This window comes from Betta splendens, chromosome 4, assembly GCF_900634795.4.
Source record: "Betta splendens chromosome 4, fBetSpl5.4, whole genome shotgun sequence".
NCBI classification, from domain to species: Eukaryota; Metazoa; Chordata; class Actinopteri; order Anabantiformes; family Osphronemidae; genus Betta; species Betta splendens.
Window position 1 is genome coordinate 15,739,697 of NC_040884.2, and position 13,493 is coordinate 15,753,189.

A 13,493-nucleotide genomic window follows, 5' to 3' on the forward strand; every position below is an offset into this window, starting at 1 on the left:
TCGTGGAGGAAGCACTGTCATACAGCAAAAGGCACGGTGAAGGGGAATGGAGTAATTAACAGTCAGAGGATAGAGAAAGGAGGAAAATTATAGAGCCAACCCAAAGGCAGAAAGAGGCAGATAGATGATACAAAGTGCTGCAGAGTGTTTGGATTTTTTTTATTCTTGGCGTAGTCATGGATGGTGTAGATCTATTGGGCTCTGGTTCACTTTTATCTAGACTGAGTACAGCATTATGAGGCTGCGTCCTCTTCATAACTGCTGCTGGACAGGACCCAAGAAAAACAAGCGACTGTACTTTACTGTACGTAAATTCTCCACAAAGCTGCTGCCCGTGTTTGCACAGCGGTCGTGTCCCAGCATCCACTGTATGACAACGTCCGGACTGTCATAGCCGCTCCCTCATTTGGAGAAATAAATGACACATTACCACTGATGGAGCTGTCTATTAAGAGTTTTCCATTTTCATTCACCGTTTCCTCCATTGAGGGAAAAGCGCTCCCAGTAGGAATGATAATCACACATTATGTTCTGGACAGATGACACCGACTGAGACGTGATGGTGACAAATGCAGGCAGCCAGATATGGAAGGCAATTTGTCATAATAAAACATCTTCTTTCGCTGGTTTTGAAAGGACATTTCTAGTTATTATTTCTCACGCAAAAGGTGAGTCGCCTTCATTTCGGTTTGAAGGAATACGCGGATGAGTTTGCGAAGCTATAAACTAAGACAAACAAAACCAGAAAAGTTTCAAAGGAGCTTTGGGGATCAGTTGTTTTTAGTCTAATTCAGTCCTATTCATTCAGTTTCAAAGTTGTGAAATCTGGAATCAATGAAATGGAGATTTGCCAAATGAATATAGTTATGTATGTTTTTGTCTTTTGTTTCTCTGCGTTCATCCCAAAAGGTCAAGGCAGAAGGTCGACGGTCCTGAGCCTCAACCACTGAATGGACTTTTTTCCTCTGACAATGATCCTCTGTGTATAATCATACATAGTCGTGTTGTGATATTTTGTACGGATGTGCATCAAACTGTCATGATGACTGTGTTGTGTTGTGATGTGTGTGTGTGTGTTTACACATCCTGATACAATGCAGTTGAGTGAAGCCACTTTGAAGTCATTTGGAAGTTAATGGAGTGCCGCCGTAATAACTATGTGCTTAAAATTGCAATATTAAATTTGTCAAATACGAGCAAACAGTTTTATCTGCGTCCTGCAGGTGCAGTGTTTGCACAGGGATTGGCTGTATCTCGACTACAGCTTAGTAGCCCACTGTCTGACCTGTGTGAATAAGGGTGTGCGGGAACCAGACGCTGTTAATTCAGCCTATCTCTAATTGTAGGCACTCCGCACTTTAAATCTCTCTCTCTTTTTTTTAATTGAAACATTATTTCTGTGTGAAGGCAAAGTCGCAGCCGCAAGTGAAACGGGAGAACGAGACGCAACGGTGAAGTGTGCACATGTAGAAAGTGGCTGTGGTTTGGTTGGAACCGCTGGTGAGTGCGGCGAGCGTGGAGGACTACGCCGAGCACGAGGACACCACCGCGTGCAGAAGGAGGGGGGCACTGTGCGGCTATAAGAAACGCGGAGATGTGTGGAGAGGGAGAAAGACTGGGATAAGTTCAGCACCACGGCCAGCGCACCGGAGCGCTGGCGACGACGAATCAGTTCGGTGGCTCCGCGCTAAGCGCCGTCATGCCGCCCTGAGCCGCCGGGACGCAGCCCGTGCACCCCGCAGCGCGCCGCCAGTCCTTCTGGTCCCGGACGGGTGGAGACGCGGTTCGGCTTTCTCTTTTACTCGGGAGTCGCCGAACAAGGAGGCGAGAGACGAGTTCCGCTTTCAACTACAGGCCAGTTTGTTTGCCGGCGCATTCCTTACATCATCTCTTTACTGGAGAGGGGGAGTCAGAGGGACATACTGTACGTAGAGCGAGCGAGAGAGGGAGAGAAAGCGAGGGGGGAGAGAGACGGTGCAGCCAGGCTCCTCTCTGCCAGTCCTCAACTGCGAGGCGAATGTGACGGACCGCCCGGCGTCACGCGCACCGCCCCGCAGCTCGCTTTTGTTTCAAACTGTCCCCTCGTCCCCCTCTGGTTCCGCCGCGTCCACACAGGCCGTCAAGATGCGCCGGCACCGTCCTGCCCGGGGACTGACGTTGTTATTGCCGGTCGCTATATGGATTTTCTGCCACGTCAACGGCGTGCAAGGAGCTCTGCCAACAACCCGTAAGTTGTCATTTTCCCACCTCTTGCATGCGTCGCTGAGCGGGTAAGCGTGGACGCGGCCAGAGCGGCGCCGAGCGGCTCCGTCTCTGGAGCGGCGCGGCGCAGAGGCGCGTCTGTCGGCGGGGCTGCAGGTGTCCCCGCGGCGGCTCTGGAGCTTCGGCTCTCTGGAGCTTCGGAGCCAGACTGTGCCAGGGACGTGGGAGGTCGGTGGCGCAGAGCAGGAGCGGGTTTCACCCCCAGAGTTCACTCTCGCGCGTCACGTTCACGCGTAAACTCTTGAGGAGTCCATCGATTGCAGACGTGTTACGCCCGTTGTGAGAACTTCCAGGAGGGACTGACCAGCGAACGGCGCGCCTGCGTGCCAGATGCTTTTGTGCAGCCCAAACTCTTGTCTATTTAAGTTAGATATTTCATATTATGCCATAAAGTCTGGATCTTTTTTCAACCAGATACATCTTGAACCCTAGAAAAGGTTTCGTACATTTAATACAGCGACTGCATCGTTTATGTTTAATCAAGAGCATAATTCTTTTTACATTTTTGCATTTTAAGACAAAAGCCAAAACGTATTCATTCATTCATTACTTTTCTTTATTCGTAATCTCAGGCATTTGAGCTGTTTACCCGGCATTTTGCAGCCACAGTCGTCCTCACTCCTCTCCATCCACTCGTCGGGTCAATGCCATTACACTCTTGTCGCCTGTGACTGAGGGTTCAGTCAGACTGATTCCCCGGTGATCGCCGGGGCCTCGCAGGTCCCGGATGAATGTGTCCGGGGACGCGCCTCATTAATCATCCCATCTGACACATCCGACAGACAACAACGGAGAGAGGCTACCTCGAACCGCTGGTGCGTGCAAGTGCGCGCTCGCCAGCGTGTGTCAGTGGAGAGAGAGAGAGGGAGAGAGAGGTGCGGAGGGGACAGGCGGCGCGTCCTCAGAGAGAATAACTGTCATGTATACTATACTTAAAAGTTTATGAATCCTCGGTCGTCCTGCTCCCCGTAATTGGCAGCTGTGACTGGGTCAACCTCCGTGTCCCTGGAGCGAGAAGACGGTGTTGAAGTAAAGTAGACTGAAACATTTAGCAGGTTTATGGCAATCAAAGTAGACAGCATGGCTGAATAATATATACACGTTGCTGCGTACAGTGCGTTATCGTGTCAGAAAATCAGAGTCAACCGAGCTGCACGCGTGGGAGAGACGGACGGAGCCACACAAATTTCACGCCACGCCGGAGCGGCGGCGCAGGCTTTATCTCTCCTGCGGGACGGGATGCGGAACGCTCAGGGGAAGCGGCAATGTCATTGTGGCCAATGGTCCGAGGCGCGGCCTAAAAAGAGATGAGCATTTCCATCCTTCCGGGGGGCGCGCGCGCTTCCGCGCTGAAAGTCAACGGCCCGGTCGACCCGCCGACTGCGCCGAGGCTCCCGCGTCCACGCGGGAAGCCCCGGCACCGCTGCGCGCCAGCGTGCGCAACAGAATTAAGGGAAGATTTGTAAATGAGTTCATTGCACTTTAACGCTCGCGGAGACGCTCGCGCTGCGTGGCGGCGGCGGCGCGTGCCAGCTTTACAGTATGTTGCATCACCGAGGTGGCGATCAGTGATGTGGAGGGCCGGAGGCTCCCGTGCGTCCACAGATTGCCCTTCAACCGCTGGCTCTGCTGTGTGTGAGGCTACGCTTCCGTCGGTTTGTCCACGTTCAGACTTAAATACGCAAACGTGAGCCCAGTGCGTGCAGATTATTTACGTGTGGTGCTTCCGGAAAAAGTCACGTCGTTCTGTAATTTTAAAAGTTCGGACTTTTAAAATTCAAGCCTGGAACTCCTCCGCTCCGTTTGGTGCCATTTTTATTGATTCCTCCCCGTGTGAAAGTCAAGGGCTACATTTTTAACCCCTTCCTGGAAGAAGCGCGCGTGTGAAAAGGAGCGTGTCGACGGTGCAGTTGGCTGAACCGCGTGTGATACGGAATCAGATTAACCTTTTCTCATATCATTAGGCTCGTCTCACCGTTCCACACAGGCATCCGCGCGGCTGCACCCGCAGGGCCACGCGGCACCAGTCAGACTTTCCCCTCCTTCGTGATAATTCCCTCTGAAACATGGACGAAAATTAGATTTGCCGCATCCTGTTGTCAACACAAATGTTTGGTGAGTTTAACTCAATAGCCGCTTATTGCATTATATCGGACTGGAGCCCGAGTGGAGGAAGCTGCGTTGGGTCGTAGCGTCTGTTTCAAGGTGCCTGTGACTGGACCCGGGTGGGGGAGCGGTAACTGTGATTAATATCATCGTGCTCCAGCAAGAAACTAAGAAAAATGCTTTAATACCCCTCAAACGGCCGAAGACATTAAGCGACACTCGGCTGAGCTTGATTTCATTCCTCTGCCCTGACTTTGTCTGTGTGCATCTGCGTTGACTCCCAACTGGGGCTGGTAATAATAGGATTACGGCTGGAGGAAGCAGACTGGTTTGGCTCGGATTAGATCAGGTCAATACTTGGTGTTTATCTACTTTTGGCTGGGGTGTATTTATACCTGAGCACCTGTCTGCCTGCGCGCTGGGCGTGTGTGAGCTCACACGGTGGCTGCAGGGAACGGCCCCCGTCTTTTTATTTGTTAGACTGTTGTCGATAAAGCTTTTTTTAAATTCTACTTTTAGCTCCCACTAGCTTTATTTCCGCGGTGCGATTCCTCTCCCCGTTACTTCCTCCCTGCCAGTCCACTGTGCCTCCTCTTCCCATAGCCTGACACTGGGTCTCCTGCCTTTAAGTGTGTCTGGATCCCCCTCTCTTTCTCTTCTTGGCTCCTCTTTCAGTGGATTTATCATCTGATTGTAATCAATTCTGCTCCCTTCGTGTGCGTTCTCTCTCTTTGTTCATCCACCCAGTCTCTCAGCTCACAATCTGTCCCCTTCTGTCTCTCCCCCTGATTACAAACATGCTTGATAAACAAGTCCCCTTCAGGCACAGGAGCGTCGGGAGACGCGTGCGCCTGTGCGTGCTCGCGCACACGCTCGCCGCCTCCGACCGTCGTGGAACAAAGCCAACGCGGGAACCTTCTTTGCCTCACTGCGAGGATGCACGGGTGAAACAAGCCCCAGCCAATCCCTTCATGTCACAGTGGCCTCTAACGCCTGGACGTGAAGTTGGTTTTAAAGATCTTCATACCTGCGACCTGATCTAAATACTCACAAAGTAACAAATGGAACCGTCGAGTCCACTTTTCCGTTCTCTCTCATCGCTGGCGGCGTCGCACTTCATACTTGTCCTCCGCGCAGAGTGAGCGGGTCGCTCTCGGTGCGAGAGCGACTGCGAGGCTATCTGTGTTTCATGGTGGGAGCGGGGCCGCGGTGATACAAACGCACCCTGACAAGTCATGCAGCATAAATGCCTTAACAGTGTCAGCGACGTAGCTCGCGCACACAATCATGCGTACCGAGACGCACACCTCCCCTTTTTATCTGTCCTCCTCAGACACAGACACACAAACATGCCCGTCAATGAATGTTGACTCATTAAACCGTAACTGAAATATAATGGAGGTCTTTGTGACTTAAAGGCATCAATCTGCTTTCATGGTCTGCCTTATTCTTCTATCAGTAATATCTGTCGAGCTGTGGGACATAATTGTGTTCTTATTACAACTTGTCAGACCCAGTTTCCAGCAGGACAAGAGGAGGCTGAGGTGTTCTGACACATCCTGTTTAGTATTAGAGCAGCTGTTGTATCAGTCCATGAGAAAACCTACCTATAAAATAAATCAAAGTAAATCATACGCCAATGTCATCTCCAATACTCATCTAATAGTAAAAGGTTTGGCTTCAGATTTTATTTTTGGTCAAACTGAACAGATAAACAAATATTTGGCTATGTCATATCAAATAGAGAAAATATATGCAAATGTTTAATAGTTAAGAGATAAATACAGCTTTTAAAGGCTAACCTTGCATTAAGTTTGGCCAGAATTGAGGCATCAAAACGAGCAGTTTAAGAGCTGTGTACTCTACGTGAACCTGACTCAAATCATCAGTGTCAAAACAGCACCAAGCAAAAGTGGCCAGTGGCTCCTGTCAGCAGCAGAGAGGAGAGGGCTTCGACTCACCCACTCCAGCAGACTCGCACCTCGGGTACATGCTCTTCAAGTGGACCCAGTATCGGCCACTGGTGTAAACGGCTTGTTCTGCGTCTAACAAGCAAGGAGACGTTACCGGGGCGACGATGTGAGCGCGTCACTCAAATTATTTCCCGGTGTGTGTGTGTGCGTTTGCATGTGCATGTGTGTGTGTGTGTGTGTGTGGGTGTGTGTGTGTGCGTTTGCGTGTGTGTGTGTGTGTGATGGGAGCTGGAGAAGTAAATAAACTTTACTGTCATTTGATTTAATTCACATGTCACTCAAAGTCAATACTAATCATAAAGGCAATAATAAGTTTTATAGCTTGTTATCGATTTAAAGGCGCAGCACCTCAATTAGCAGATGGTCTGTGCCAACCTGCTGGTCAGAGATGCATTGGAGCGTGGGGGTTCATACAGCATATAGGCAGTCCCGTCTGTCATAACGGACGCTGGAAACACGGCCACCAGCTCATGTGGAAGAGCGCTGTGGGAAAGGGCATTGTGCTGCCCTTAAGACAAATGTTGTTATTACGCTCAGCCTTTGCATTCAATTTGTTTTTTAAGCCGCTTCAATACCCCATTTACAGGCCGAGATTAGGCGAATTAATCTCTGGGATACGTCCTGAAGAAACTCCCCTCGTCTCCCCCTTTAGGGGGGAAGTACAGCGGCGGAATGGGAACATCCTGTAGCCGAGCCACTCGCTTGGAAGAAAGCGAGCGCGTGTGTGTTTCGGTGTCGTGGAGTGACAGTAGCGATGTGGAAGTAAAGAGACAGACACAGGCGCGGGGAGCTGTGAGCTGGGAGGACAAACGGGGGGACGCGTCCCCTGAGTGAGGGGAACCACGGCCCTGCTCCAATCACACGGCTGCGGGGGGAATACCTCTGGGCTGGGCTGGTGTGTGTGTGTGTGGGGGGGTGAGAGATGATGACATGATCATTGCACAGACATCGTTGACACTCAACACGTTTGATGATTAAGACTTTGATAAGAGGACAAGCGTCCGGGGGAAGGCGTCATGTCAGCGAGTCACAACTGGAGAAAAGACACAAATAGAGCCTGTACTTTACCATCTGGCCTGGTTTTAAATCATCTTTGAACTTGTTTCAACGTGTGTTACTGTGTGTGTGTGTGTGTGCGTGTGTAGAGGCTGGTGGAAGAAATAAAAAAATCTTTGAACAGGATGGAGATGAAAGCGAGTGGAGGCTAGATGTGGATGTGGTCCATTAGCTCTGGTTCAAGGTACTCCTACCAGTGTGAGCTGAGATTAGTCAGACAGGGGTCACTGATTCCTCTTTATACCCTTCCTTCACCTGCTGTCTCTCCGCCGTCTTCTCCGTTTTTTTAACTGTGGCCTCCTTTTGACTCCTTCTCCCTCTCAGAGGCTTCGCGTATTACATTTTCCGAGGGAGCCTATTACACATTACATGTAACTCTCAGCTGCTCTTGGAAAGCACCTGCTCACATCCCTCTCTTGTTTCTTCAGCACATTTCAGCGCTGCAGTATCACCTTCGCATGATAATAGCTGAGACATATAATAAATGGTGACACAGTAGAATAAAGGCGCTGCCCCGGCCCTGTGAATAAGACGCTTGCACCCAGATGGAACGGCCAGACGCATTCATCTCAGCATCCTCACATCCTAGTTGTGATCGCTTGAGCTGTTAATGCTCATGGACGGAGATGAAAACGGGATTATTTAGGATTAATTAGCTGCACAGCCTCAATTATAGATATTTGTTTTCGCATTTGCCAGCCATACTAACGAGCTCAAAGTAATGTTTAATTGCTTCTCGTTTAATCACTGAGTCACAAATTCATGAAAGTGATAGTGTTTTTTGTTAGTTTTTTACTTCACAAGGTCCTTAAACTATGAATTAACTTCAGGCTGGTTCCAGGTGGAGGAGACAAACAGGGACAGAGTCAGACGCTGACTTTAAACTAAGTAAAGTGCCTTTTGGTTATTATTAAGACTAATTAAAACACTTTTCAAATATAACATTTAATGAAATGTGTAGTTATTTAAACCATGTTTAAAGAATCCATCACTATCACTACAGTGTCTGTCTCCCTCCCGACTGTAGCTAAGTTGTACTTACTTGTGCTCTGTAAATACAAAATGTCACTTTGTTTCATCATTTGATTTGGAAACATTTATTTGTCAACTTCCCCTTTTCGTCTGCCCTTTAAAGAATCAACTGAATAAAGTTTCATGCAGCTGGGATCGGTTTCGCCCCGGCCGACTCTATCTCTGCGGTTCATGACCCCGAGAAATGTGTGTTCGCTGCTTGAACCCCTGCGGCCGTTGGAGAAGAACACAAACCAGACTCGTCCAGTTGAGAAAACACATAGTAAAGTTTTTTTAAAGGTTTTTGGCTTCTCATGAATGTGTGTGTATGGAAATGTATCCTTATCTGCCACTGCCCATCCTCCCACACTAGCACCGTTTCCACCAGTGGTTCTGGTTGAGGCTGACCTTTTGTGGAAAGAGGTCAAATTAGCAATTAATATATGCCGGGTGAGTTTTTTAGCAATGAGCTTGATTTTTATGAAGAAAGTGTGGCAAAGATGAATCTAAGCTAGAGTTAAAACAGTGGGTTGTGTAGGAGGTACTTAGAAGTCAAACTAATTGTCCTGCTTATTAATGACCGTTCAACAAGTCCAAAGTATGCCAAAAGGAAAGATCAGATATTAATATGTATATAATATCTTGATTGCTGGCGTCTCTGTGCGTTGTCTAGAGATGAAATGATGATAGGCAACATGGATGGGATTACAGCACAGAGGCCGCGGATAGGTTTCAGCGCTTTAATCTGCGTGTGGGATGAACAGCGATGCTGACTGCATGGCAGACACACACACACACACACACACACACACACACACACACACACACACACACACACACACACACACACACACACAGACCGACAGGAAACGTCAAATCTGATTTATGGATTTGTCTGCTCAGTCAGCAGAACCCTGCAGTGCTGCTGGAGTTTAGCAACTACATGGAATATGCATGACTTTCAGCGTGCGCGTCTTTGAGTGTGTGTGTGTGTGTGTGTGTTCACAGATGTGTGACTATGTGCACGATCACACAAAGGACAGTCACTGAAAACCTACAGGCAGGTCATACTGTACTCAAATGCCTGGGCCTCAACCCAAAGCCCGCACTTCGTGTTTCTAGTAATAATATAAGATTTGAATATTTAAGGTCATCAAACCTCATAATGATGACACTGGCTGAAAATACTTCCACTACCGCATTTTGTGTCCATGACATCCAAACTGTACATTCACGGCAGCCCTGCGGTCGTCTTGGCTTTTTACTAAAAAGGCCTGAAAACTGTGCTATTGATTGACTGCGAGCGCGGAGGAGAGGCCAGTGCTCTTTGGCATTCTTTGAAGGACGCGGCGCAAAGTGCTGCCCTAAAAGCTCGGTGTGGCCTCTGCTTTGTGGCCGCGTGTGAAGCGCTGAGGTTGTGTAGTCATGTCTTTGCATTTTATGGCGAAAGGAAACGTAGGATTATTTTCATATTTATTTGCACTGCACAGATGATCATGTGTTCTGACAACCTGAGCTATGCAGGACGGCAGATCGCTCCGTTTCCCATTTGAGTGACGTTTTTGCCCTTTTTAAAAACCGTGTCAGCGTTTATTAAGCTTTGGTTTGATGCGGATGACGTCGGTGTCGGCAATTAACGAGCGAGCGCTTCCATCCGACCGGGCGCACAAATGAGCCGCGGCTTTTTCATTCAGTCAGGCCGCTTTGAAAACAAATCGCCGCGTCTCATTCAACAATTCACTCAAACCAATTACGCGCGCTCATGTACTCTTTGTGCTCAATAAAGACGAACTCATCGGCAGCTTTTAATCTGCCGGAGGAAGGGACGCTGGCGAGGGGAGCGGGGACAAGGACACCAGCAGCGTTATGCTGAGTCAGCAAAGGGTGGTGGGCGGCTAATGGACAGGCAGACGGTCCCTGAATGGTCCCCAACCATTATCAGCTCGCACACTTCACAGGGTGGTAATGGGTGATCCTGTGAAGCCAGCCCTGTGTTTTCACAGCGCCGGCCGCCGGAGGATGAGGCAGAACAATGTTTCTCTGTTCTCCCGTGCAGTTTCATCATCCGGTCAGGGGCGATGCATTATTTAGCAAAGCGTTAACGCATTTGTCCCGTGGACTGTGCTGTTTACGAGACGCTGCAACCACAACCTCCGAGGTGCCGGCAGTCAGCTTTTTGTCCTGAAGTATTTCAGTAAAGAATTTATTATTTTTGCATATTGTAGCTCACAATATCCCGCTGTGTCATCTGATATTTTACTTTTGATTTGAAGTCTTTTATTTATTTATTTTCCTCGTTCCCATTTCTGGTCACCTGACTGTCACTGCGAAGCGCGAGTGAAAGCAACACGTCCTCTAGTGAATCAAGCACATTAGAGTCTCCTTCTGTCAACTCCCACTCAAACAAGGATTTGAACCGTAATGAAATACAAGTACAACCCCATAATGGCGTAAAGATGATACAATGACCTGACGAGGAACCGCTGCAGTGGGGAGCAGATCAGCGTGAAGTGCACTCTCCTTTTCAGGCAACCGCGCTCACAGTGCTCTTGAGCTAGGCACTCATCTTTTAAGTTCATCAGCGCTTCCATTCAGCGTCCGCGGGTGACGGGCAACGCTATTTGACACATCTGCACGGATATTTGATGAGCCACATGAATGCAGGTGCCAAACTTAGCGTTCGTCACATAATCCACATTCACATAACATTTTTTTATGCTTATTGACAATAACTTTTGATTGGATGTTGATCTGTTGACGACACTGTGTCCATATAACAATGAATCTCATTCTGTTCTAACTGAGATTCGGCATCAAAGCAACATTCCGGACATTTGCTGCTAAAGAACAGATTGCAGGAGCCACCAAATGCAGAACTAATGGTTTGTTTGAGGGCACTCTAAAGGGGCCGTCTGTTTGTTTTACAGTTTTGATGAATGAAATGTGCTGTGACAGCCAGTGAATGGCAGTATACTGTAGAAAGTGAGAGGATGCACATTCGTTTTAGTCTTTGGACCCGAGCGTGCTCGATAAAAGCTATCGGTGAAGTGCACTTCTCCAACGTTCAAGCATGCGTTGGTGCCGTGGAGGTTTTTAACGAATCTTTTGGTTTTATTTGAAAAAGCAAAACGAAACCCCAACGTGGCGCTTTGCAGTAGCTCAGTAGCTAAAGCATCAATTCCAAACCTTCGTGTCAGTGGTTCAGCTCTTGGCTTCGCGTCAAGGTTTTCTTGGGCGAGACAAAAATCTGGAAGTGCTGAAACACAGCTGTCCACTAAAACATTCCCCAAGTGGCTCCACCAAGTATGAAATGATGAAAATGAAAACGGTGTTGGTTGTTTTCCACGATACGCAGGATGCTCCCTGTACCTGTGCTCTGCCCCGTTTCCCAGTTTGAGATCTGCTACTGTAGCGCTCCGGCTACAGCAGGTTGGGAAAGTCCTCGCTGAATTCCCCACGGTGGCGGTGTCAGTGAGCTCACGCTCTAAAAAGGTTCTTAGCTGGCTACAGTGTTGCCACGTCGGAACCAGAGGCAGCCCTGTCGAGCTCTGTCACGCATAATCTCCTCTGGAGAAGCATCTGTTTTACCGAGTGAAGCGCTGGAGACGGAGCTCGGTCGTGCAGATTAAGGCATATTTGCAGCAAAACATGTTTTGAATGGTTTGAGTCTGCGCAAATAGAGCATGTTTGAAATTTCTGGCAATAATGAGAATTATTGCTCAGCTCTCTGTGGTGTACTGGAATATTCTGAAGCTTTAGAAACTTGAAAGCACAAAAATAAACCCATTATTTCTGTAATAATGGATATTTTTAATGTGAAACTGGTTATTAAATCATTACCATTGCTTACATTATGCTCATACTGTTTTAGCCCTTTGTTGCATTTTTGCACCACCAAGCCCTAATAATCCAATGGCTGTTAACCCCGTAGGTGCTGTTGCACAGCATTGGAGCATTATCATTGTTTGTCACAGAGCTGCAGTGTAAAGTGCTCAAACCGGCTGCTCGGAGGCAAATCGGAGTCAAAAATGACTCATACCCACTACGTTGAAACATCCTCGCACACATTGTCTTCGCTCAAGCTGTTTGAATGACTACCCACCATTTCAAGTGCAGCGCAACAGCAGTAGGTCTCTCTCTTGACAAAAGAGGGCTCCTCTTGACAGCTCTGAAAGAATGGCCTGCTAGACAAATCCACTAAAACCCAAGTACCTCTATAGCATCAGAAATGAAACCTTTTCACCCCTTTTTTCAATATTAAACATCCACAAACCCCCCGCAGCACGCAGCTTCCTTTAAAGTAAGCACGGGCAGTGCGCAGTGATGCTTTTTTACCGAGGAAGTGTCGATGAGCAGAGGAGACGCTGGAGAACAGTGGGCCTGTTGTCATGGGTACCCGTGGATCCCGGGGTGGAGGTCATCACAGCCACACCGTCTGATTTCTTCTCGGCACTGTTTCCAGAAGCAAGCGCGCCCAGGGCCTTCCCTCCCACCCCTGCCAGCGCAGGGAGAAGGAATTCATACAGCCGTAAATATTGATGCTTTGAGAGGGCGCAGGGTAGCGAAAGACTGGAGCGAAAGAGTGGAGCGAAAGAGTGGAGCGAAGGCGAGGGTGAGGGGACGTCCACCCAGCTTCAACCGGACCTCCGTCGGTGGCGGCTCGTGCTTTTGGGGGTCGGGGGTGTACTGTACTTACAGTATGTGGGGCTTCTGCACCTTTCCACTGACGCTGGTGCTAAATAATGTAGCAAGGTGGCTAATTATGAATAATATATTGGTCCTCTTTGTTGTTCCTCCTACTTTTCTTCACCTTCTAGTGATAAAATCCTCTCTGACTCTCATCTCTCTCCTTCCCCTCTCGTTTTACCACCTCTTCTTCTTTCTGGTTTCATTCACTATAGCAGTGAGTCATAATCCATAACATCGACGTCAAAAGGTTTAGAACTATTCTTTCTGATTTTGTTTACATAAGTGAGGCGGCCATTCTAAATGAAGTTATTAGTAAATGCCATATTTCTCAATCATCTTTCTGCTTCTTTAAATCCTTTTGAAACCTTTTTTAATGAAAGCAGCCTCTGACTGCAT

At 48.4% G+C, this 13,493-nt stretch overlaps 1 protein-coding gene across 1 annotated transcript in view; it reads left to right on the forward strand.

The window, feature by feature from the left end:
• Positions 1-1,411: 1,411 nt before the first annotated feature.
• cntnap2a (contactin associated protein 2a) overlaps positions 1,412-13,493 on the forward strand; it is a 191,365-nt gene continuing 179,283 nt past the window's right edge. The window contains exon 1 of the mRNA XM_029147356.3: positions 1,412-2,227. Within this exon, the coding sequence (XP_029003189.1) occupies positions 2,125-2,227 (103 nt within the window). The 5' untranslated portion in view covers positions 1,412-2,124. The remainder of the gene's footprint in view (positions 2,228-13,493) is intronic.